The sequence below is a fragment of the Phyllostomus hastatus genome, unplaced genomic scaffold (genome assembly GCF_019186645.2).
Source record: "Phyllostomus hastatus isolate PE091 unplaced genomic scaffold, TTU_PhHast_1.1 phas_scaffold_442, whole genome shotgun sequence".
NCBI classification, from domain to species: Eukaryota; Metazoa; Chordata; class Mammalia; order Chiroptera; family Phyllostomidae; genus Phyllostomus; species Phyllostomus hastatus.
Genome location: NW_025334030.1, coordinates 6,360,912 through 6,384,613, shown reverse-complemented (window position 1 = coordinate 6,384,613; position 23,702 = coordinate 6,360,912). Strand labels below are relative to the sequence as shown.

Here is a 23,702-nt window from a genome sequence, read left to right as displayed (position 1 = left end):
CCCGTCTAAGGGAGCGCTCCATCGTGCCCAGCCTTCCTCGGCTGCCATCCCCTCTGGGCAGTTCCCTCCTCCATCTGTGTCTCCCTGTGACAGGGGTAGGCCCAGGCATATCGTGGGCTGGCAGTACCTCTGTGCTGGGGCAACAACCATGGGCTGGGTGGGCGGACGGTCACCCACACCCTGACAGCCCTGACCTTTCTGCCGCTGTCCCCAGGCTGAGCACAGGACACTGCCTGGGATGCTGTGGGCAGCAACTGCCTCTGATGCTGCTCTGTGGTACCCGAGTGCCAGGCTGGCCATGTCCGAGACAGACAGGTGGGACCACGAGTCTGTTCTGGGCCAGCACTCCTGGCCCTCCCTTCTGGAAAGGAAGACGGGGAGAAGCCAGGGAGGAGGGTCACGGAGCAGGACTTCAGAAGGCCCCCCTGCCTTTCCTATCAGGAAACACATCCTGTTAGTGTCTGGCTGCTGCGGCCAGCAGCTATTTGTTGCAGTTGGCTACGCCCTCCAGCTCACCAAAAACAGCCTCAAAAACAACCATTTCCTCTCTGCTCAGAGACAGGGGGAAAATGCACGCGCACACACATACACACACAGACACACGCACACATACTTCCCTGCAGCAGGCTCTCTGCTTTCCAGGACCAGCCGTTTTCTGTCGGAGGCACCAGGCAGGGGCTCAGGCAGCACAGAGGCCGCTGAATCCACACTGTTCCCCGCGGCCCTGCTCAGAGCCTGGCTCCCGCACTAGCTTTGCTCTGAGCTGAGCTGGTTTTAAGGAGGCTCGGCTGATACCACATTGCCTCCCGCCTTTCCTCTCGTTACTCGCTGTTCTCCCGAGTCGGGGAGAAGAGGCTTCCAGCCTCCCTGGGCCTCTGCTTCCCAGGAAGACGGCGCATTCAGGATTCTGGACTCTCGCTGGTGCCCTGCTTCCTTCCCGGGATGGGCCACGCAGTCACCTTCAGAACAGGCCTGTCCCTGCTCCAGGTGCAGGAAGGAGGGTAAGGAGGACCGTGAGGTGGGCTCACCTGCACCTGCTGCACGGGCCTTCCCGACCCTCCAAGAATGAACGGTGATGTCCTCTAGCCGCCCCTAGCAGCGTCTTGGTTCTCCCCGGCCACAGAAGCTGACCAGGACTGGGACTTTCTCCACAAGTGGTCGGCACCGGCAGTCAGTGATGACTGTCCAGAAACTGGTGGCCACAGCTGTGCTGGTGGCCCTGGTCTCTCTCATCCTCAACAATGCAGCAGCCTTCACCCCCAACTGGGTGTATCAGACGCTGGAAGATGGGCGCAAGCGAAGCGTGGGGCTATGGAGGTCCTGCTGGCTGGTGGACAGGGCCCGGGGAGGGCCAAGCCCTGGGACCAGGCCTGCGCAGGTGGACACAAGGGACTGTGAGGCCCTGGGCTGGGGCTCTGAGGCAGCAGGCTTCCAGGAGTCCAGAGGTACCGTCAAATGTAAGTCAGCTCACTTTTCTGTCTCCTTTAGAATGGGGGGTGAGGGGACCTGCTAGCCCTGTGCGGCATGCAAAAGACATCGGTCGTCTGTTTGCTGACAGGTGAGGGTGCTCTGCTCTGAGGGGCAGCACTGGCTCTTGAGGAACCGGCAGGCCCCAAGCTCCACGCCCACCCTCCCCCGGTGAGCCACAGGCACACATCAGTCCTGCTCAGCGCAAACCTGCCTCTGCTCCTCCGTGACAGTTCTCATGTAGTAGTGGGTTTTTCTCTGCCATCATGCACAGCTAAAGAACAGATACCTTAACCAAATCAAGGAAAATATGTTTTTCCTGGTGGAAAATTAAGATTGTTAATGAGAAAAATAAACAAGAAGCTTAAGAATACATGGCTGAGTTCTGACTTCATTCCACAGTCCTTAGGGTGGTTAAGGTGGTATGCAGTTCTGGGGGAGACCCACCAGGACTGACCGTAGGTGGGACCGCCGACCGCCTGCAGAGGCCAGCCTCGAAGGGCAGCGCCCTCCCTCCCTCTGCCCCGTTGCCTCATCCTGGACCCTGGTCGGTCATGCTGAGCACTGGGTCTAACACTGCTCTGGAAGCCAGGAACTTGACTTTGAAAGTAGGGTCAGGTTTGCATGTACCACAGGGAAGAGTTCTTAAGTATGAAGATGCTTGTCATCTAAACAGTCATTGGGGTTGATGGGTGAAGACCCTTTAAACTGCTGAGAGGGCCTAGCTTGTAGGTGGGTGTCATCTCTTCAGAAGACGAAGTTTGTCTTCAAGGAAACTGACACACGTGAGGCTGCAGACGGCCCGCGCGAGGTTCTGTCGGAGGATACCCTGAAGTCCGCAGGCAGTACAGACATGTGCTTGGTGTGTGACTGTCCTCAACGGCTGTAGCCTTGGAACCCCAACCTGTGAGGGAAACTGCGCTGGGGGTGTTGTCCCATTTCACAGTCAGAAACGGAGACTGCAGGAGACAGGCTCAGCTGAGGTCCCTGGGGCCATGCAACCCACTCTGTCCACTCAGAGACCCTCACCGCAGCCGGAGGGGGTCCTCTCTCTCGGGCTGGCTATCTGCCCCTCCCCACTCCTTTGCAAACAGGGAGCGAAAACCTCTCTTTAAAAGGTCAAAGTGAATGAATGATTTCAGAATTTTCTGAGCTAGCTGAACTCAGGGGCCTATGGGAAGCCAGATAAATGCAGATGGACTTGGGTCTCTGTGTGACTTGCTGATCAAAAACAATCCTTCTGGTTTGGGGACTCCAGTGAGAGCTCTGCAAAGCCCGCACCACTCCCCCTCCCCCAGCCTGGGAGGGGGACAGCCTGGACCTCAAGGACTCCTGCCACAGCCCCCAGTGCTGCCCAGGTGCCCTCCCTGTATGTCTATCCTCTATGTCCCCATGCTAAGGACTGGTCATCTCAGGCCTGGAGGACACACAGGGATCCTCCTAACCTCCACGCAGACAGCCCTCGCCTCCCTCCCACCCTGCCATGTGTCCTGAGCAGCCACATTCACCTGCTCTTGTTTGCTGTCCCTCCCAGACCACCTGATAAGGTTTCTGACCAACTTTTAAAATATCCTCATGCCATTAGTATGGCACTTGTGGCAGCTAACTGTAATGAACTTCTGACCATCAAATATTGGTCCAGAATGAGCAAAAGGTCTACAGAAGCTTCTCTAGCAAGAATGAACTGAGGAAAGTGAGCCAACTTCACACCAGGTCCGTGTGACATGAACAGGGAACAGCAAGCGGGCATCCTGGCCCAGGCGGTCCAGAGCTGGGGCTTCCTGCCACCACCTTAAATCAAACAAGTGCTCAGTCTCATTAACTCCATGAAAAACCCCAGCCTATGCTTTGCCCATGATCTAGCTAGGCACAGAGATTAGGAGGAAAGAACAGGGAGTCCTTGTGTGATACCCACTGCCTCTGCATAAACACCCTTTATATCATCTGCAGCACCACTGTTGCTCTGTCAAATCATCTCGTCCGTGGTGGGGTGGTGGGGTCTGGGTGGCAGGGTCGACAGTCCAGTGCACAGTTCAATCCTGGGCACCCATCTGGAGGCACCAAGGGGGTGTGACGTGCCCCTCGTCACACATCACTGCTTCGACCAGAGAGCCAGGCTGTCCTGGATTCCACACATTGCTGCAGGCAGCCAGGGCAGTGGCTTGGGGACAGCAGACAGGTTCCCGCCGGCTCTGTGCTAGAGGTCCTGGCGATGCCCTGTTGACAAATACCTCAAGGAGCCACTACTCAGTTCTGGTCAGGGATTTCTGTGAGGCTGGGTGTCCTGAGCATACTGGGCAGGGGCACAGAGCAGTCCAGGTCCTCCAGCTACCCCCATGTCAGGTTGGGTCCTGTCCTTGAGGATGCTCACTGGGCAGTGTGCAGTGATCTTGACTTTCATTGCCCATCAGGTGGCTCTTTTCTTCCTGTGAGGTTTCAGGGGGAACTCACAGGATTTGAGGTCCCCCTTTGGCTCCCAAAGAGACCCCATGACCTAACTCCAGGGTTAGTTGTACTCTGATCCTCATTTTCTGTCAGTTTTCATCTTTTCGCATTTCATGCATTGTCAGGCACCTGATGTTCTTTTTCTGAAGCAAGATGCATTCATGAAAAATCATTAATTACACCTCCAGCAGATGGCTGGAGCCAGTGTTCCCTGAGGGGAGGCCCTTGCCCTGTCCGTAGGTGATTCGATGCTCACTGGCCCCAGGTGGAAACGCAGGTGGACGGGGCGTGCACCACATGCTGCCCGGCCAGATGACATTCATGCCACATTTCAATGGGTTCCTTAAAATACAGGCACCGCTGCCCAGACTATGTACACGGGTAGTGTTATGACCGGTGAAACACCAGGGATGGTGGATGCCAGCCAGGACATGTCCCCTCCGAGAGGCCAGTGAGGGGAGTCTGGTTCAGAGAGGGGAGTCGTCTTCTGAGGCAGAGGGGTGAATGAATCTGTGAGTAGTCACCATTTCATCCTTTGCATCTGATACCAATCTTCAATACCAAGATCCATGGGGACCTGGGCAGAGGCCTGTGTGGCGGTTTGTGAGCTTGGGGATGCCACAGGGCTGTGTACTCCGAGCTGCCAGGAAAGACAGAGTTGAGCCAAAGACGATGGCCAGGTGGGCTGGGCAGCAGGTCCCCCATGGGGAGGGACCGCCAAGGTCCCAGGTGTGCTCTGCTCCAGGCTCCTGGGAGCCTCAGTCATTGGCCTCACTGCACCACCACGTGCTCCCTGCAGCTGCCTCCCGCCCCCCATGCTTGTGTCTGCCGAGGGCCACTCCTGTCCTTGGCCAGCAGTTCATTCAAGTCTTTCCTTGCCTGTAAGCCTGAGTTTGGGAAACCGGACAGACTTCTCTGGGCCTGGCTGTTAACCTTCATCATGTTTAGCACCCTTACCTCAGTTCACGCCCACCTGCTAAATCCTACCATCTTTTAGAGAAGCAGAGTCTAACTGCAAAGAAAATCAAATGTGAAGAAGAAAGAGAAGTGTGAACAACAGCCCCCACAGGAAGACAACCGGTCTTCCTGAGCATGGTGGGAAAGAACTGCTCGGGCTTGCCCCATCCTGACAGAAGGCCACCAGCCGCGCCTCTGGGTGCCCCACGAACACTGCACGAGTAGCCAGGAAAGTACCAGCAAATTGGCCTAAACCGTTGCTCATTAGCTTGAGCTGTTGGCCTCGGCCTTGGGGGAGGTGAGGAAGTCTCAGACTCCAGTGAGTACACGGTGCCCAGATACTGAGGCTCCAGGGGCACTGCTGCTGTTCTCCAGGACTCTGCGTCTGCTCCCTCCTCCCCGGGATTCCGGACCCACCGCCGCACCAGGCCTGGCCCTGCTTGCTCCACTGGGGCTCCTCCAACTTTGCCCAGCCCCTGCCCTCTGCTTCCTGACGCTGTAAAAGGTCAGAAAGCAGTGCCAGGGGTTATGGTGAAGGAAGTTGTTTCTGAGGTTACTCTGAAGACTATAGACTGGGAGCTCAACTATAGGGAAGCACAGCCCACCTGCGAAGGGGGCTACACCTGCGAGAAAGAGGACTGACAGAGAAGAACCCCCAGCGCTCACCTCGGTCTACACCGTCAGGCTCGACTCAAGAAGGTGAAAGAGTTCATTTGTCGGTGACTGTCATTCATCTAGTAGCACACGCGCTTTCTTGTGCTCCTTGACCCTTGGCGCTGGGCTCTCCTAGAAGCTGCTCTGAGTTCCCAACAGCTGAGGCCTCTGCTGCTGTCCTGTCACATCCACACTGCCCTCGGAGCCAGCGGGCCAACCCCAGGTGGAGCAGGTGCTGGGAGAAGGCCTGGGATTAGGGAAGGGCAGGATCCTTTAGGCTCTGAATGACAGGTGGACAGCAAGAAGGAAGCTGTTGAGACGCCACGAGCAGAAGGAATGTACCTTCCATGGCAGGGGGTGGCACAATACCTCCATGTGACTCGGGCTCCTCAAGGGCCGAATGTGATCATTGCCAGACACTACCGCAGCCTGACACTGGGTGGGGGGTGGGGGGCCCAGGAGGCTAGTTTTCATCAGCTGTGGTGGGGCCACTTTAACACTCTGGAAGAGCCATAGGGAAGGGACCTGCTGCCCCTGCCCCTAGCCTTTGCAGTTCATCCACAGTGTTGCTCTGTCGTCCGTCTGCCCTATGTATGTGTCCCTCACTCCTGGACTGGGTGCGAGTCGGGGAATAGAGTACCTGAAGCCTGGGGTTGTGGGGCAGAGGGAAATCAGTGAGGCTGTCAGTACAGACAGAGGGATGAGCCCTAGGAGGAGAGAAAGCCCCAGCCCTGAGCTTCCTGCCTCACGTTGACCACCTGCCTTCTTCCCTCTCGGCCCCTCACAGTGCAATTTGACATGATGCGTGCCTGTAACCTGGTCGCCACAGTGGCCCTTGCTGCAGGCCAGCTCACTTTCATCCTGGGGTTGACATGCCTGCCCCTGATGTCACCTGATTCCCAGTGCTGGGAGGAGGCCATGGCTGCTGCGTTCCAGCTGGCGAGTAAGTACCCTCACGCCCCAGAGGGGCAAACACAATGGCAGCACCCTCAGCTTGTGTTGAGGCTGGAAGGCCTCCTAATGCCACAGGGACCCTCTGGGTCACTCCTTCTGCCCCACTGCTGTGGGCAGAAGCAAAACAGAAGCATGCACACAGAAGTAAGCAGTGCTGAAGCTTTGTATCTCTGTGGCTGTGGCCCCTAGCCCTTTTCCATTTTGAGACAAGGGGCTGGCTCAGAGGTAATGTGCTCTGTCTTCTAAAGTCTCCGGCAGCCCATGCGGTGGGTGGCCTGGGTTCATGCCCTCCTGAGAAGGCACAGCAGCCTGGAGGGATGGTGAAGCAGCCCACCCTTGGCAGGGGGGCAAGTGCCATCTGAGCCTATGCCTGATGAGGCGAGGCAGCCCCACTTTTCCATAGAGCAGCCAGGCCCAGGCCCATCAGGGAGTGAGCCTCTTTGGGCCAATCTGGAAGCCATCATGGCCTCCGGGGGTGACTAAGGTGAAATGGGGCTGGGCATGAGCGCACTTTAGGGTCTTGGAAGGGTGAGAGTGGTGGTGTCATTGTAAATGATGAATGGAATTGCTCTGGGAGGTTCCCTGGTGGCCATGAAGGAACCCTGGGGGGCTGCTCTGCTGGTTTCCCTCGGCCTCTGTTCCTTCTCGCTGACTCAGGGTTAACAATTATAGAAACCTGGGGAAGTTCAGGCTTTCCACAGCCTTCTGTGGAAAAGTCGGGTCAGACTTTTCTGCCCCATGGGGGCAGAGACTGATGAAGTGGCCAGGACTTGGGGGAACTAGGAGCTGACGTGCTTGGTGGAGAACGGCAGCATGTGCCAATGTTGAAGGTGCCACTCCAACAAGCCGAGAAGAAGAAACGGCAGGAAGTCTGAACAGAATCACTCTAAGAATAATGGATCCCAGCCCTTATCCTTCTGGAGAAATATAATTTCCAGAACGAGGCTGACAGATTGGCAGGTGTTTGTGCTGGAAAGGGCCTGGGTGGGAATGAGAAAGGCCCTCCTGTGCCCTGTTAATGGAAGGTCACGTGGTCCTTGGCTGGTCATTCTCCACAGGATGGATGCAGGAGGGGGTAGCTGAGGGCTGACCAGAGGAGAGCACAGGGTTTGGCGTGAAGGGGACTGGATTGCTTCTTGCTTCCATCACTTACTGTCCATGTGACCCAATCTGCAAAGCAGGGGTGAAGTCTGCCCCCACTCCGCACACTGGACTGACCCTGAGAATTAATCAGGCAGGTGGAATGGGATCTTGGATCACTCCCCCCACCCCCCACCCATGACTGTGGGTAAAAACCCAGACGTGCTAGGTGATTTAGGAAAAGGACCCATTTGCCCTCTGCCAACCTTAGGGCCGTAAAACAGAACTGGTTTCCTTGCCTCAGTGAAACAACATGTCTCCATCATTTGGGTTATCTGAAATTCCATCCCTTCAAGAAGGAAGCGGAAGATTTCAAAGCGTGATTAGAAAAGCTAGATAAAAAACAGATATTTTAGTGGCATTGAGGAAATGAAAGTAACATTTCCTGATTTGAAAATAACTCCTAGCAGGATAATCAAATTGGTCATTATACTGCTCAAGAAACTCCTTTGAAATACTTATTTAGAATTATTGGAAGAAATATTGTGGGTCTGGTGTGAAACTGACATCTTACTTCCTGCAAACTCTTATTTTAGAACAAGATAGTGTTGTTTACAAATAACATATTTTAAAAACTCAAAAGTAGGGGGGGCAGTCCCATTAACTGAAATCAGGTGGTCTTGCCGCAGCCCTGGCAGGGGGTGGGCTGCCAAAGGTCCCCTGGAGCCCGTCCTGGCGAGGGGGGTCAGAGGGCACTGTGCTCCTCTCCTAAGTGTTTCCAGGCCAGCACAGCCCCTGGAAAGGTTGGACCAGGCTCTATTAAAAAAAAAGTCAGACAGGCAGAGGCCAATGGAAAAAGCCAGAAGCACTGAGGGACAGCCCACGGCGCTTCAGATGGTTCCTTTTGCCTCCATGGGCTGCCTCTCCCCTTGGTGTCTGACCATTACTCCCAGTAGGTCTGTTTTGCCCAAAAAGGAAATGCATTTGGCCCTGTTTAGACTTGTTTCATTGACAAACAGTACAGAATGCAGCTATGTGCCTTTCTTCTATCATGCTGCTAATTTTAGAGTTAGGTTTTTTCCTGTGCTCCGGTCCGTTTTAAACAGTTAGGGAGAGACTGAAGGGCGCCAGGATATCCTGTCCCAGGAGGGGGAAATGCCTGCTAGTACCTGTTACGCAAGCCAACCTTGAGTCCCTGGTGCCTGGGCCAGAGGGTGGGCAGGGGGAGAAGATGAGGAAGGGAAAAGCACATGGCGTAAACTGGGGGCCGGGAAAAGCTGGAACCAGCCACGGACAGCAACTTGCTGATAGGAGGCTGCCCGGGCACTGCAGCCTGACATGGGTATCCGCTCACTTGCTCATTCATTCTACACTAGTTTCTGGCACGATCCATGCTTACACAACGCCTGGCCTGGGTCTGTGAAAGGACAGTCTCAGTCCTCAGCTGTGGCTTCAAAGGACCCTGTCACAGTGACAATGGGGGACCCTATGAAATGGCCATTTTCATAGTTCAAAAACCTATGAAGTATCAGCCATACCACCTGGTTTGCTCTCTCACGTTCAGGCCAACACATGCAAATTTCCACTTTCTTTAAAGAATTTTCCAAGTGTATTTTTTTAATCCTCACACAATGATATATTCACTGATTTGAGAAAGGTGGGGGGTAGACATTGATGTGAAAAAGAAACATTGATCAGCTGCCTCCCATATGCGCCTGACCAGGGATAGAACATACAACCTAGGGATGTGCCATGACTGGGAATAGAACCTGCAACCTTTTGGTGCATGGGATGAGGCTCAACCAACTGAGCCTCCTGGCCAGGGCCCAAGTGCAATTTTAATTTACCTTAAAGATGAAAAAAATTCCTTTCTGTCCCTTATCCACCCACATCCCATAAGCTGAATATGCTGTGAAAACCGTGCATTTTCCCTGTGGTGAGAGCACTCTGTGTGTTTGAGACATGAACCTGAGGTGCCCAGATTTATCTCTGGTGTCCCACAGGGTGTCTACAAGGCCCTTGGCAGGCAGGATGCCACACAGTGGCCAATGAGATGGGCGTTGTCACCACAATGCCCTGCACTGCACTGTCAGACAGCTCTGCACTGTCTCCTTCCCCACCTTGGCTCTTTCTGTTGTAACCGGCCCACAACAGACACCAACCGCCAGGCTTTCCTCTCTTTTTCCCTCCCCCAGGCGTCTTAAGGCCCGTTACTCAAACTGTCAGTAATCCAACCTTGGAGCACTGGAGCCCTCTCTGGAGGTCTCGGAGCAGCTGGGCTGCGACCACACGCCCCTCAAGTTCTGATGACAGCAGAGGTGCAAGGAGGGTCTGTACTGTGGACCTGCAGGGTGAGGCCGAAGGGCCATCCCAGCCCCAGGGCCAGCAGCTGTGATGGGCCTTGCTTTGCCAGGTGTAAGAGCTTCCTTCCCGTGGCCTCACACATGCGTGAGCTTCGGTCTGGCTCACTCTACAGACCTTTCCTTTCTCCCCGACTTTCCTCGTTCCTCCTCTCACTGCTTCTCTGTTTCTTCATGTCTGAGGTCTCACTGGTGTGTGCAGAAAGGCACGGCTGGAGCGGGGGAAACAGTGCTGAGTGGGGCCAGGGCAGGGGTTGCAGTCAGACGAAGTCACCTATGAGAGGCAAAAGTTCTTTCCCAGCCTCTGATAACTACAGTTGCTGATGACTCACGTCAGACACTTGGAGCAGAGGAGAAAGCCAGAGTTAATCCTGCAGGCAGCTCAGCTTGGTGGCACCTCAGGGCTCTGGAGAACAGCTGAGTTTTCCCATGGGTGTCTGGGTGAGAGTGGGCTATGGAGCGGGCAGCCTGGCTCTCGATGAGTCACTTCATCCCTGTCCCCTTTGGACAGCATGAGAAGCTACCCAGGCCTGCAGATGCCATCTTCAGTTGTGCTTGCTGCTACCATCATTCTGACTCCCCACTACGGTCCTGCTGGACAACACCCCACTGCAATGTTACCAGTCCCCACACACATCCTCCATGCTCTTTGCCAGGACTTAGGGCTCTCCACCCAAGCTTGCTGTGAGTGCCAGGGCCCTGCCAGGTGCCTCCTTGGCCCACTCCATGGGCAGAATGCTGGGGGTGGGGCTTTGAAATTTCCTAAGTTTGACCCTCCTGCAGTCCCCTAGGGGCTCCCAGTGGCCCCTGGGCCCTTGCTGTTGGCTAGGCAGGACTGAATACCATCTGTGGCCCAAGGCTGACATTTTCAGGTGGAATGGATGATCTAGTGGTTATCCAAGGCTCTGCACTTGAGTCAAGTTGCATCTTTGAAGGGTTACTTCTTGGCCACTGCTGAGCCTCCCCGGCAGTGCGCTATTGGAGTCCAGCCTGAGAACCCTGTGGCCACACATGCTTGATCGGGCTGGCAACATAGCTGGTGACCCCCATGGCTCACTGTCCCCTATTGGTGCATGCTGGTGCTCTCTCTCAGGTGAAGGACCTGTGTACCCCGCTACTGAGAGCCCTGGGCTAGTAGGCTCTCCCCCTTGTCTTGGGAGCCAATATCTCACCTGATGACAGGATGGGGTCATGCAATTGGAGGCCCCAAAGAGTGAGCTTCTCATTTGCTCCCTCCCCTAAGCCTCCCTCTCATCCCTACTGCTCATGAAAGTCCACATATATGCCATCTGCAATCGTTTTTGGAAAATGCTGATACATAAGTGAAAAAATCCTCTAGTACCACATAAAGGACCCCAGAAATGGTGTCCTATGCTACACCCATCCATACCTGTGACACCCAAAGGCATTATGATAAAAAACACAGTCCTCTTTGCAATGTCCCGATATGGGCTTTTAGCCCAAGCAGTCTGCCTCCCTTTAAAGAGTGGCCACAGGTCTACTAGCCACAAATTTATCACAGTGCGTTTCTTCTGAAATGTGTGGCTCTCGCTCTCAGGCATCCATAGGTTTCTTATTCTAATATTTGATATTATTCCTAGCTTATGATTTATTAACTTTCATCCTAAGGACCTCTCACCCTCCATCTCTGAAGAAGTTTTAGTCTAGCCTCCTTGTCAATCATGTGAGTGGCCCTGGGCCTTTCTTGAACTAATAATTTTTCTCAAAGTATAATAACCACAATGAAATGATGCAATTAAAGTACAAATGTACAACCATTTTTGCAGAGGTTGGCTGTTTCACGTTTCATTCTGAACTGCCTTCATAATGGCCTCGGGCTCTCGTTGGGAGATTCTCCAGCAATTCCTCATCTGTTCACGGAGCTGCCCAGCAGGCCCAGGCCCTCAGGCTTTCCTCCCAAAGAAGGGAACCTGCACTTGTCTGTTCCTCGCCGCTCACACCCCAATTTCTGAAGTCTGACACTTCACAGAGTTCAGTGCCATCTACAACCTACGCACACACACCCTGCAGCTGAGGGACACCAGTCCTCGCCCTGACGGCCTGTGGCACCGGGCTCTGGTGGTATTCTTCCTCTAGCCTCAGCTGGTCCTGGAGACACAAAGCCTCTTGAGTTTAAGCGGGATGACTAAGAGTGGAGTTGACTGTGGAACCTGGTCAAAAGCCACTTTAAAAGCCTTATGTGGCTTCATCTCTGCTGGCTTCCTCTTTCCATTTCTGGAAATCATTAGAGTTTTTCTTACGATGGCAAAATGGAGAAACACACCAAGGGCCACTGACTCCCTGCCCTGAGAGTACTAATTTTATTAGTAGTCCTCAAAGGTCAGTCGAGGTGGTAAATGGTAACTACCTTGGCATCTCAGGAACTGATGAAGATTCTGCTGTTTTTCTTAGACTCAGGGACTTTTTCATAGGATTATACAATTTTTTGCTTTTTTTTTTAACAACAAACTGGTACATCGCTTGGTCTGGGTAATTTGCTTTTCTGTCTTCTGAACCTACGTCCCAAGCCCCAGCCTCTATCCCAACTGTGCCTCTCATTCCTTCCTTCTCCATTTTCCCCATGCTGCTCAGAGCCCTGGTGCCTCAGGCCGCACTTCGGAGCGCTGGTTTCCCTGGAAGTGCATGATCCTTTGAATTGTACCATCTTTAGTCTTTCCTTTTCCCAGAATCCCTCCCTCTGGGCAGAAACATTAGGTCACCACTGCTCTTCTGCTCACAATGTTGGAAGATCCCGACCACAGCAGTGCCCTGAGTGGATCCATTAACTAGTTTGCTCTGTAAATACAGGGTCCAGTACAAGTAACACCCCTTCTTTTTATTATAAAATCATAAGCATGCAATTCTGTAACATAGTATCACATTCAAGCACACTGCACACCATATGACATTTTAGGTGAAATGTTCAAATTAAAACTATAAATTATTACACCCGTATTACTCTTCTACCAACCACACATGCAGGCACCATTTCTGCTGGACCCTGTATTCTCTCTATAGGGGTGTCAGACTCATTTTCACCAGGGGCCACATCAGCCTCACGGCTGCCTTCCAAGGGCTGAGTGTAATTTTAGGACTGTATAAATGTAACTATTCCTTAACTGTTAAGGCAACAGGCAACCACCAGGCTGATGTGGTCCCCGGTGAAAATGAGTCTGATGTCCCTGCACTAGAAGCTGCCACACCAGCCCTAAGTCACAGGTGCCTGCTTTGCCAGTTCAGCTGCTGTGCACACTGAGGCAGGTGTGCTGGGTGAAGAGCTCAGAGGTCAGTCCCACGGGTTTCCACTTATGCCACCTGCGTGTGCTGACAGTCATTCAAAAGGAAGGCCCCGTGACAGACACAGACACCCTGGGAAGCAGGCAGGAAGGAAGAGAAAGGAAAGGGCGCTCTGCAGGCGGAGCTGTGAATCACACTGCCCACTGCGAGGCCAGTTCACAGGAAGGGGCTGCTGGCTTTGGAAACATAAATTCATGAGATGGAACCAACTCCATGTGTAGAATTTGGTGTGTTTGCTAAAACTCTCCCCTTAAACTTTTTTTCTGGACAAATACCAACATCCCTGAAAATTCTTGGGAGAAAAGTCTTCAGGGACAACTCTGAGGGGGGGTGGTTTACATCAGGCTGTGACAGAAATGGACAATCTGAGGTTGAGGCCAGCACACTCCTGTACCTAGTTCAACACCGCTCCTCTCCCTAGCCAGACCTGTGAAAGTAAAAGTCTAGTTTCACTTCAGGAGAGTGTCTGCACACGGCTGTACCTGGCATCAGGGCTGAGGCTGGGGGTGCACAGTGAGGCGGTGAGCCCACATGGGCCCCTGCCTTTCCGTGTCTCTGTGGCTTTTTACTTCTGACAAGTGGCACCTGTGGGAGAGCCCCTTACTTCCTGTGTCTGCTCAGTGCCTACAGCCCCCGGTGGCCTAGGGCAGCAGTGGATGTCTGTCAACCACTGGAGCCACAGACACTCTGGCAGCTACGCCTAATGAGGCAGAGTATAAGTGTCACTGCACCAGTCCTGCCCATGTGGCCCTGGCTCTGCCCGCAGTACAGCGCCTGTGCCCACTGTTTCAGAAGAGGGTTCTCCTACATGCACTCTTTTAATGTTAGGGAAACAAACTCCTTCTCTGACTATATTCTGAACTAAAATAAAGCAAAAGCCGACACTGATCTTTACACAGAGTAAGTCATGTAAATGCAAGTTTTGTTAACCTTTTTCACACCAGGATACAGAACTAGGCTCTTTCTTTCTACTTCTCCTGGCGGGGGGAGCCAGTTAAGGTGCAGCCTCTGAATTATGCCAGCTGTGCTGGAAACAGCCTGGTGCTGCTCACTGCTGGGTTTCAACAGTTCCCAGACATATGATGAAACAGGAGGGTGCATGGCTCGTGCATTTTCACTTTGCACAGATGCCATCTGTCAGGGTCTGAGTTGGTCCTGACCTGCCATCTTTACTACTTTCCTGCTTGTGTTTTCAGGATGAGATGGCTAGGCCCAGGGCATCTGTGTACATGTAAATTTACACTTTGTGAATCAATTATCCACAGCCCGAATGTTCTTTCACCTTGTAATGGAAAAAACCTGACATTCTCTGAAATCTGAGTTTGTGTACCCTGTAGGCAGCATAGCTAAACACAGGAAGCAATAAACAGATTCCAGTGGTTACAAAATCACAGCCTACCCTATCTTTAAAAACCTACGACGGTGATCTTAACAACTGGCAATACAGTTGAGTAGCCCTGAGATGCTGGGAAGTGCAAGTGTGGGCACAGGACAGCGTCCAAGTCTTGCCACTCAGTGCTGGGACAGTGCCTTGGCACAGCCAGGGGTGGAAGCCAGTGGCCGCTCTGCTCACACAGTCTGAGGAGCGTTCCATGAGTTCACATTTTCACTGTTTGGAGTTCAGAGTGCTTTCTCCACACGCTGGTCTCGTGATGTCACAGGTGTAGCCTAACACCGCTCTCTGGGAGGGTCTGCCCAGCTGGCATTGCTGCTCTCTGGCAGAATGCTGCCCCCTCACTCCCGTACCACATGTCCTGAATGCCTCTCACACGCTGTGGCGCATGTGGTAGTGACTGATTTCATCTTTGCCCCCTCAAGCAGAATGCCCATTCCCCAAGCACAAAACAACTGAGCCTGAGCAATCCCTCTGCCCCGCCCTGAGCACAGTTGACGAGCAGAACCTCAGTAGGTCTGCTGAACATCATACACCAACCAATGTGAGGTGCCAGCACGGCAGCCCTGGCTCCGTGCTGAGTGACATCCACTCGATCGTGGCTAATGGGGTCCTGTCACTCTGACAGGCTTTAGTCATTAAGAAGATTAGAAGCGCTTCCAGTCAAAATGGCAAAGCAGGTTACAATTTTGTTTCCTTAATAAATTAATGCACTATAACGACAGAAAAAAAGAAGCTTAAAGGTCGTGACTGTAGAAGCTGCCACTCATCACATCTCCCTCCACACTACATTCTACTCTGCATTATGGATCTATCTGGATTTGGCTCAAACTGGGCGACTCTCTGAGAGGCTGAAGCGATGAGTGGGCCGAACTCCAGCTGCAGGGACGCGGCTGGAGGAGGCGCTGCACTGTGAGCCTACGGAGGCTGACCCGTGACTCTCCCTCTGAGTGCCAAGGGAGCGAGGGCAGGAGGACAGGAGGCAGCCCTCCTTCCCAGGGCTGATGAAGCACAGGACAGCAGCACCAGGAGAGCCTGGAGGGGATGGAACCTGGCATCTCAGAGGCACCAGTGTGGGAGGCACCTGATGTGTGTCCTACAGAGTTGACTGTGCAGCTGGAGGAGAAGCCTGTTGAGGCATTAATACGCACCACAAAACTGACTGACACAGCCGGGGGAAGGTGGGAAGTACAGCCTTATTGCTGGTGTTAAAACAGACTTCAGGAAGTGCTAGTTAATGGAAGAACCTAAAATTAGTTGAACTTCTAAAATATTCTAAATGTTTTATTATGAATAGTTATGCAAAGGATTCAATGACTCATGCATGTCCTGCTAAAGACGCGAGGGGTGAACACTGAGCAGCCCCTGGGGGCCCTTTCCGTTCGCCCTCCCTTCCCCTGGAGGCGACTGCTGTCCTGTGCTTGTGTCAGCCACTCCCTGGCTTTCAGTATTTTTATTCCCTCTCCAAGTTCTTCTAAAAAGCAGCCTGATGGCTGAGCCTGTGCGAACCGTGCACAGAGGAGCACATGTGACAGGGCTGTGTCCCTGTGACTTCCTCTCGGGAACCACTGTTTCTGCAGCTCACCCTGGCGCGGTGCTGCTCACGCAGCTGTTGCCAGCTAACCGCAGCTCGTCAGCTCCTGTGGATGCTGCCGATCTGGGGCATGGTCACGTTTCCTGTGGTGGCAGGGGTTCCAGCCAGGCGTCATCCTGGGAGTGGAACTGTGGATCCTAGGGCGACACCGTGCTGTCCTGAGCTCTGAGTCGGTGAGGGCGGGTCCCCTCTACCTCCAACCTAGGCCAGCACTTGATGTCTCCCCCCTTTCGAATTCTGCCCATCTGGGGAGTGAGTGCACTTGATCCTTTCCAGCGTACGGTCACCTCTCTCAGTCCAATTCTCATGATTCCCAAGTCTGCACTGAAATGTCTTGTGACAAAATTCAAGGTGCTCTCTCTGTTCATCAGAGGTGTAAACCAGCCTCAGGACAGACAACTGAACTGCGAGAGAGGGTTGCCCCGGAGGCCACGGGGAGGCTCCATTCTTTCACACTGTTCTCTTTTGACGAGTGATGCTTTAGAATTGCAGCTGAAGCCACATAACAGATTTTTAAAATGTTCTTAAAACATACACAAACCAAGTGGAAGCTTAGTTTAAAAAGAGAGAAAACACATTTCAACCACAGCAGAGGGCTTATAAGTGTCTGTATCCCTCAGGGTAGGTGACCGGTGCAGCCCTGTCCACCCTGCGGGCCCCCACGGGCCTTGCTGTGAGTCCCCTCCAGCCAGGGACTTGCTCCTGACATAAGCTGGCATCTTAACTCCCTCTTCCTAAGTTCCCATCCTGTTCCATCCTTCTGAGTCTTGTTGAAACCAGACATAATAAGCTCCCTTGGGTGACAAAAAATGCCCAGATAGGATAAAAACGAGGAGGACACAAAGTATTTTCATTCTCATTACACAGAAAAAGGCTGTAGTTCCTTTCTCTGGTAATGTAAAACTCAGTGCCATAGAATCATGAGCGAGATGCACCCTTCCCTGGGAGAGAGAAACGACAGAAGTTTCTTTTTGTCAGTTGGCATGACAAACAGAATTATTTTTAACAGAAAGGAAGTATCCAGAAGCTTTCCATATATAAAAAGCTCCACAAAGTACTGTAGACAATTAAAATAGAGATTAGTCACTGTCACCATTGTTAGGACACGACGGAGTTACGTGAATGTTTAATTCATACTTTCTAGGAGTTACAGTGATGGTGAGAGCATGATGCTTGTATTTTTAGAAAACTCAAGCCTGTCCTCCACACCCCACCCCAGCACTAACAACATAGTAGAACCATTAGCTGGCATCGCTGCTGCTTTTTGCTCTGGGGCCATGCTGCTTGTATATGATGTGGTTTTCTGAGGAAAGCAGGGGAGGCCGTGGGGAGTAGAGGGAACAGCACGAACAGCTGTACGGATATCACAGTGCAGGGCAGGCAGGGGGACAGGAGCAGCAGCAGCTCGGCCTGGCCAGAGCATAGGGCAGGGAATGTGGCTGAGCCTGAAAGGGGCCGGAGTCTCATTTGGACCATTCTGGGTTACGAGAGGCTGTGTCTTCATTAGGCATTTTTGGTTCCAAGAAACAGACTCACTCAGGTCAGCATGTCGGAGGGTGGGGTGCTGGTGGAAAACACAGGGCTCCCTGGGCAGCCCAGGCCTCTGCTTCTGTCCACTCTCCTCATTCTTGCTGGCCATGGATGGCTCTGCTCGACCCCACAGCCTCCTTCCAGGTTCCTCTGCCTCATACAGCCCCTCCCAGCTGAGGGGTGTGGCGATCTCAGGGAACAAGGAGGGGCAGGGCCCTGTGGACCAGCTTCCTCAACTGTAGAACAGTGGTGGCCTCTCCTCCACCCCTGGCGGGGGTTTCTAGCCTGCATTTGGACTTGAACTCCATTACACATCAGTGCCCTGCTATCCTAGTCAACAGATCCTAGGGGCAAAATCCTGGCTTTCCTTTTATTTAAAACTAATGAAATCAAGTCTTCGGAGCTCCTTAAAGGTAAAACCATTAAAGTAACAATGCTGTGGTATTAGCTATGAACTGGATGTGAACAAGTCTGTGAGAATCACCATCAGTGGAAGACTGGCCACAGTCTTAGTACGGCCCCTCCCCTTTTCTGCCGTCAGAGTTTAGAAAGAGAAGAGAAGAACATGGAGGGAAAAGAAGCAGGGGGAAGGGGGGGCATGGGGGTGAGAGGGAAATTCTAGAACCAGATGCATTGATTTGGAAGTGAGAGGAAAAACCAAACATGCCCACGGAAGACTGAGACACGTCTCGATCTTGGCTTCTGCCCTCTCCCTAAGCGTGCAGGCCCTGGGCCACCTTGAGTTTTGAAAGAAAGCCTCTATTCCCTTTAGAAGCAAATGCTAAGAACAAGAAAACTTTTAAGAACAGGAATTTGGACTAAGTTAAACTCAGCAATCTGAGTTGTTTCTAAATAAGATTTAGGAAATTTCTGTGTTTGCTTTCACTTTGAATGAATTGTTTATAAAAGTCAGAGAGGACCTCAGACAAAGTTACCACTGGGTTTGTTTGGGGTGAGGGAACTCGAGTGTCAGAGTCACATTTATGGGGAGGGTGACTAGGAAGCAGCCTGACACCTGGAGGATCCCTGGAAGAGCACATGGGACTAGACTGCTTTCTTCTGAAGCCCCTAGAAATTATCCTGGCTAGGATGTAGTGGTTGTACACTGCACCCCCACCCCCAACTACCAGGCTCAAAGGTCATAAAAACCCACAAAGGCCTCATACGGCGCAGCTCAACACTGAAGCGCGGGTGCCATGAATGTGGCTCATCACCAGCCCCGGGAGCACAGAGGGCTGGGGAAGAAGCGAAGCCGTGGTTCTGCGTGGGGTCCACTTTGGGGGTCCCACAGGCCTTCTCCTGGCTTTGAGTAAGGCTTTCTCAACACCTGTCTTTCATTTACAGGTTTCGTCCTGGTCATTGGGCTGGTGACGTTCTACAGAATCGGCCCATACACCAGCCTGTCCTGGTCTTGCTACCTGAACATTGGCGCCTGCCTCCTGGCCACCCTGGCTGCTGCCATGCTCATTTGGAACATTCTTCACAGGAGAGAGGACTGCATGGCGCCCCGAGTGATCGTCATCAGCCGCTCCCTGACTGCCCGGTTCCGCCGTGGGCTGGACAATGACTATGTAGAGTCACCATGCTGAGGGGTGCCAAGGTGGGGCCCTGCTTGGGACTTTATCCACTGTAATGGAACAGTCTAGAAACCAAGGGACTGCCTGTGTGGAGGTGGTTGATTCACATGGTTTCTTATATATGCATATGTACGATACACAGGTATGTTTACTACGTTTATAGAAATATATTATTGATCATATATCGTCTGTGCCAGCCTCCTCCTGACACACTCACAACCTGGCTTCACGCTCACGCACGTTGCAAGAAGGAGACCAGCACCTGAGGAGCACGTGAGGAGCGGCAGCTGCCCTGCTCGTCTGGGGGTAACTTATTCTGTGTCTGCTGAGAGGGCCGGGGCCACCGTGACCACCACTTGTTGAAGTAGAACATCTGGGAGATTTTCTGGAAGTGGCCATGACCTTTCTCAAGTGGCTCAGAATTTATAATCAGATGGTTATGGCTTTATGACAGGATGGAGTTAGTAATGTCTGTTTGTGCCTGATTATTTTTCTAAGTTAAAATAAAATGCAAACCTCTTACCACCGTCTAAAACATGTGTTGTATCTCTCTACATTGCCACATGGTAAAAAGAATTTGGTCTATTTTATGTGATTTTTGTGGGCTGTCAGTAAGAGAAGGGTCGAGACCTTTTAAAACGTCCGATAGGAGTGCAACTTCTGGCTACGCGTGTCCTTGCTCACACCTCTGGTCAGCTGAGCCTCAGAAGCCCGTGTTCCTACGGATCCAAAATTAGTGCAGCAAGAGGGGGAAAGTCTATTTGGTTAAAGAAATTCAGAAATCGGTTCACTTTTTCCCCTATAAAATCTTTAGTTCATCTTTAGCCAACTGCTCAGTAGGCTACGCCTCCATGATGCCACACTGATTCCAAACCACCCAGGTCCTAAACCTGTGAGAGGTGAATAGGCCCTAATTCCCCAGGCTGAACAGAAAACATTTAAATACTGGCCCATGTCCCTAAAGACCTGGGACCAGGACTGCCTGATGATATCTATAAAGACAGTCCTCTAATAGCTGCACTGCTTGAATTCCTGCCACCTGAAAGTGGAATCACTGTCACCATTCTCTGGCCAGGAAGCTGATACTGGGCACTCGTGGGTACCATGCAAAGCCAGGTTAAGACCCTGGCTAGCAGCAAGCTGATCCCCCCACCCTCAAGAAAGTTTTAGCTTTGTTGTTTTTAACTTTCCAAAGAAGTGAGGTGACCAGTCTAGAATTCGAAGACTACGTTACCCCAGGATAGTCAGAACAGATGGTAGACTGGGGTTAAAAACAGAAGGCAACTGAGAATGACTTAAAAGCATCCTGGCCTGATGATCCATATAACAGTCAGCAGTCAGTGCAGAAACAGCCAGACCCCTGTCCCACGGCCAGCGTGCTCGACGGGGCCTTTACGTTCGAGCTTCGTCCCTTTGAGTGTCTTTCCTAGAACGGATTGTTCCCCCTAAATCATATGCTAAAATAATTATTTTTTAAAAAGAATGACTATTTAAGATGTATAATTTTAATATTATGTATGTGACTATACAAACTTTTATTAAAGTTTTAAAATTGGCCGTGTGGTTCATTACGTCTGTGATCATGTCTATATTAAATAAAAAGTGATCAGAGAAAGGCTGGGCTGTGCCATCCAGTCACTCTAGTTCACTGCCTGGACTCAGAGTCCTCTTGTCTGCGTGGCCGGTGCTGAAAGGCCCTCCCAACCGGAACGAGGTTTGGCCTGTTGTAGAACTAAGACAAGGGACCAGGGTCACATGCAAGTTTCACAGATGCTTCCGGGTCAAGAAACCATCACTGCAAATAAGGGGGTCTTGTTCCAGGCCACTGAATTTTCCCATCTTTCTCTTCCCACTTCAGTTTCATTCTTTAATAATTTTTCTAATCTTTTGAGACTAAAATCTGTCAACCACTCCTGGGAAGAATTGCTGAATTCTCTCAGGAACATAGAGGAAGCTGCTTTTTGACAGCCTTTGATTGAAAACTTCTTTTAGAGCAATTTTAATTGCATTTTCACTGTACTGTTTTGAGTGTTTATTATCAAACCCTTTTTTATTTAATAGCAGTTATTCCCAGAGGGACAGGTATTACAAATATTTATCAACCACAGAACTTTCAACTAGGAAGTGTCCAAAACACTATAAAATGAATCAAAACAACTAAGTAACAGCCCAAGAGGCTCCGAGCACTGCAGGCCTGAGAACCAGGCTCACCTCTGCCCACACCTGGCCGTGTCCACGCTCAAACTCACTGCTCTGCGGTGCCATGTGCCAGGCATATCCCGGCGTCTGAGCAGCAGCATTTTGAGTAAAAAGACCATGAAATACAGAGTCACAGAAGAGTTAGTGACTCTTAGAATCACATTTAGAAGGGGAAGAGACACATAGAGAAAGTATTCTAAGTGTTCTCATCCCTTCAACACCTTAGTGAACAGAATCCTTACCTTTTGATGAGCTTGATAGATTTGAAAGCTTCGTCCATGTCTCCGACGGCAATGAAGTAGCTGAAGTTGAGCATGGCATTCCGGGTGGGCTTGTCACAGTCCTCCAGCCCCACAAAGTCTCGCAGGGGCCTCCTGCCCACCATGCAGTGGTGCCCTGAATCCACCTGGTTGTCTCTGTCTGCTTCTCCTGGCTGAATGAGAAAGGGCTTTGTTTACCTGTCAGTTCATGTAAAGCTCATGCCTACACTAAGCCTTTCTCGTATGTCAGCTATGGAGGCCCTTCTGCAGACAGATGTGGATGGTCAGCAAGGGGCCCTGACAAATGCAACAAAAATCTGTCCTCTTCTGAAATTAGACATTTTGGCTCTGGTTTCAGATGGCAAACAAGTAAAGGCATGCACGGGAACTTTCAACAGTTATATGTAAAATGGTTGTGAAAATCCCCACCTCCAGGTTTGTTTTGTAAACTAGAAAGGTTTTACTATTAAGTATACAACATATACATACACATACATGAGCAAGGTCTAAAATAAGTTAACGCCATCATGATTTCAGTTGTAATTTTCCAAAACAATAACCTGGATCAGTGGAGTGCCCCCCCACCCCACTGGTTTTTCTCAGAACTGCCAACCTAGCACACAGCTCCCCATACAGCTATGCAGAGAGAGAATGTCCTCCAGTCAGAGCGGGAGCACAATTTTACAGGGTGCTGCCTGAGGCCTCTTTGTACCTGGCACCTTGAAAAGCAGCCCTCTGCAGGGACCTGCTCCCTCAGGTATTGGCTTCCTTCCTGACTGTTGGGCACTGCACTTGCCTGCACGCTCACCCGCTTTCTCCTGGGCTGGCGCCCACACACCCAAACCTCTGCTGTCCACATCATTTGTTCCTTTCTCTCTGCAGGCCCAGTTTCTCTGGTGTACACAACACCACCCTGTGTAAAGGGGGGTCATGATCCACCCTCCTGGGACCCAGTGCCCCGTATGTCACTGGTCTTGAATCTGCCACTGTCGCATGATGTCTGCAAGGCTAGCTTCCACCACCTGCCTCTGGTGTAGTTCCCGGCAGCTCTTCCAAATCACTGCTGCTCCTCAAGTTCACCTGTGGTCCCCAACTTCAGGGGGTGCTTGACCAGGGCCTTGAGAAACTGGTAGAATGTATCAGACCCAGGTGTAGATGGCAAGACCCTGCTAGGCAGAGGGCAAAGCATAAGCAAAGGTCCTGAGGCAACCTACAGTCCAGGGCTACTTAAATTCAGCGTTCATGACCATGTGTAGGTTGGGTCACACCAGGCAGGAGGCTGAAGTTTGGACTGATTTTGCATGGAATGGAAAACCTTCAGAAGTCTGCACATACAAAAATAATCATGCACTGCTAGCTGTGGTTTAATGATCACAGACAGGACCTGATGTCCATCAGCCTTGCTGTGACCTAATCAGAACCTGGCTCCTGTGAGCACACTCAGGAATTCTCACCGACATATGAGCACCTGAGGGCCCTGCCTCACCCGCCCCCTGCTTCAGCATTTGCACCTGCTCTCATTACAGCTCTACCAGGGAGGGACTGGGCCACTGGCCCTGGACACAGGTGGGAGCTAAGGATCCAGGGCTGTGGGCTCTCAAGTGTGCAGATGGGAGCTCCTGGAACATGGCTGAGGGAGGTAAACACAGGTCAGCAAGCAGAAGGAGGGCAGCATTTAAAGATGTACGGCCTGTTTGTGCCATACATCTGGCCAGGATGAGAGCCCTGCAGAGTGACACGGGTGTGCTGCTATCCATGACCAGCTGATATGGTGTCATGTCCCCAATAAACCTGGTTAAAGAGGGCATGCAGGTCAGGTGGGAAGTACTGTCGCACAGACAACTGTAGCTTAAAATAAAGGAAAAAAGATCCTGAGAAAGGGGCATAGTTAAAGTGCCACAGGATAAGTGGGGAGTCGTCGTCTACTGTATCACA

General features: G+C 51.9%; 2 protein-coding genes across 3 annotated transcripts in view; one reads left to right on the top strand and one right to left on the bottom strand.

Moving 5' to 3' along the window:
* The window catches only part of IFT140 (intraflagellar transport 140), a 98,025-nt gene that overhangs the window by 30,662 nt on the left and 43,661 nt on the right, over nt 1-23,702 (bottom strand). For both annotated transcript variants that reach the window (XM_045820917.1, XM_045820918.1), the window contains exon 18: nt 21,750-21,940. In XM_045820917.1, the coding sequence (XP_045676873.1) occupies nt 21,750-21,940 (191 nt within the window). The remainder of the gene's footprint in view (nt 1-21,749; nt 21,941-23,702) is intronic.
* Nucleotides 569-20,859, top strand: TMEM204 (transmembrane protein 204). Its single transcript, XM_045820921.1, has 3 exons — nt 569-1,457; nt 6,311-6,466; nt 19,076-20,859. Exons 1-3 carry the CDS (start codon nt 1,178-1,180, stop codon nt 19,318-19,320), a joined length of 681 nt encoding a protein of 226 aa, XP_045676877.1. The 5' UTR covers nt 569-1,177; the 3' UTR covers nt 19,321-20,859.

Excerpts from the sequence above, each read along its gene's own strand:
- TMEM204 (XM_045820921.1), top strand. The coding sequence starts at position 1,178 with ATGACTGTCCAGAAACTGGTGGCCACAGCTGTGCTGGTGGCCCTGGTC. Across the intron at positions 1,458-6,310 it reads GTCCAGAGGTACCGTCAAAT|TGCAATTTGACATGATGCGT; the intron begins GTAAGTCAGCTC and ends GGCCCCTCACAG. Across the intron at positions 6,467-19,075 it reads TGCTGCGTTCCAGCTGGCGA|GTTTCGTCCTGGTCATTGGG; the intron begins GTAAGTACCCTC and ends TTTCATTTACAG.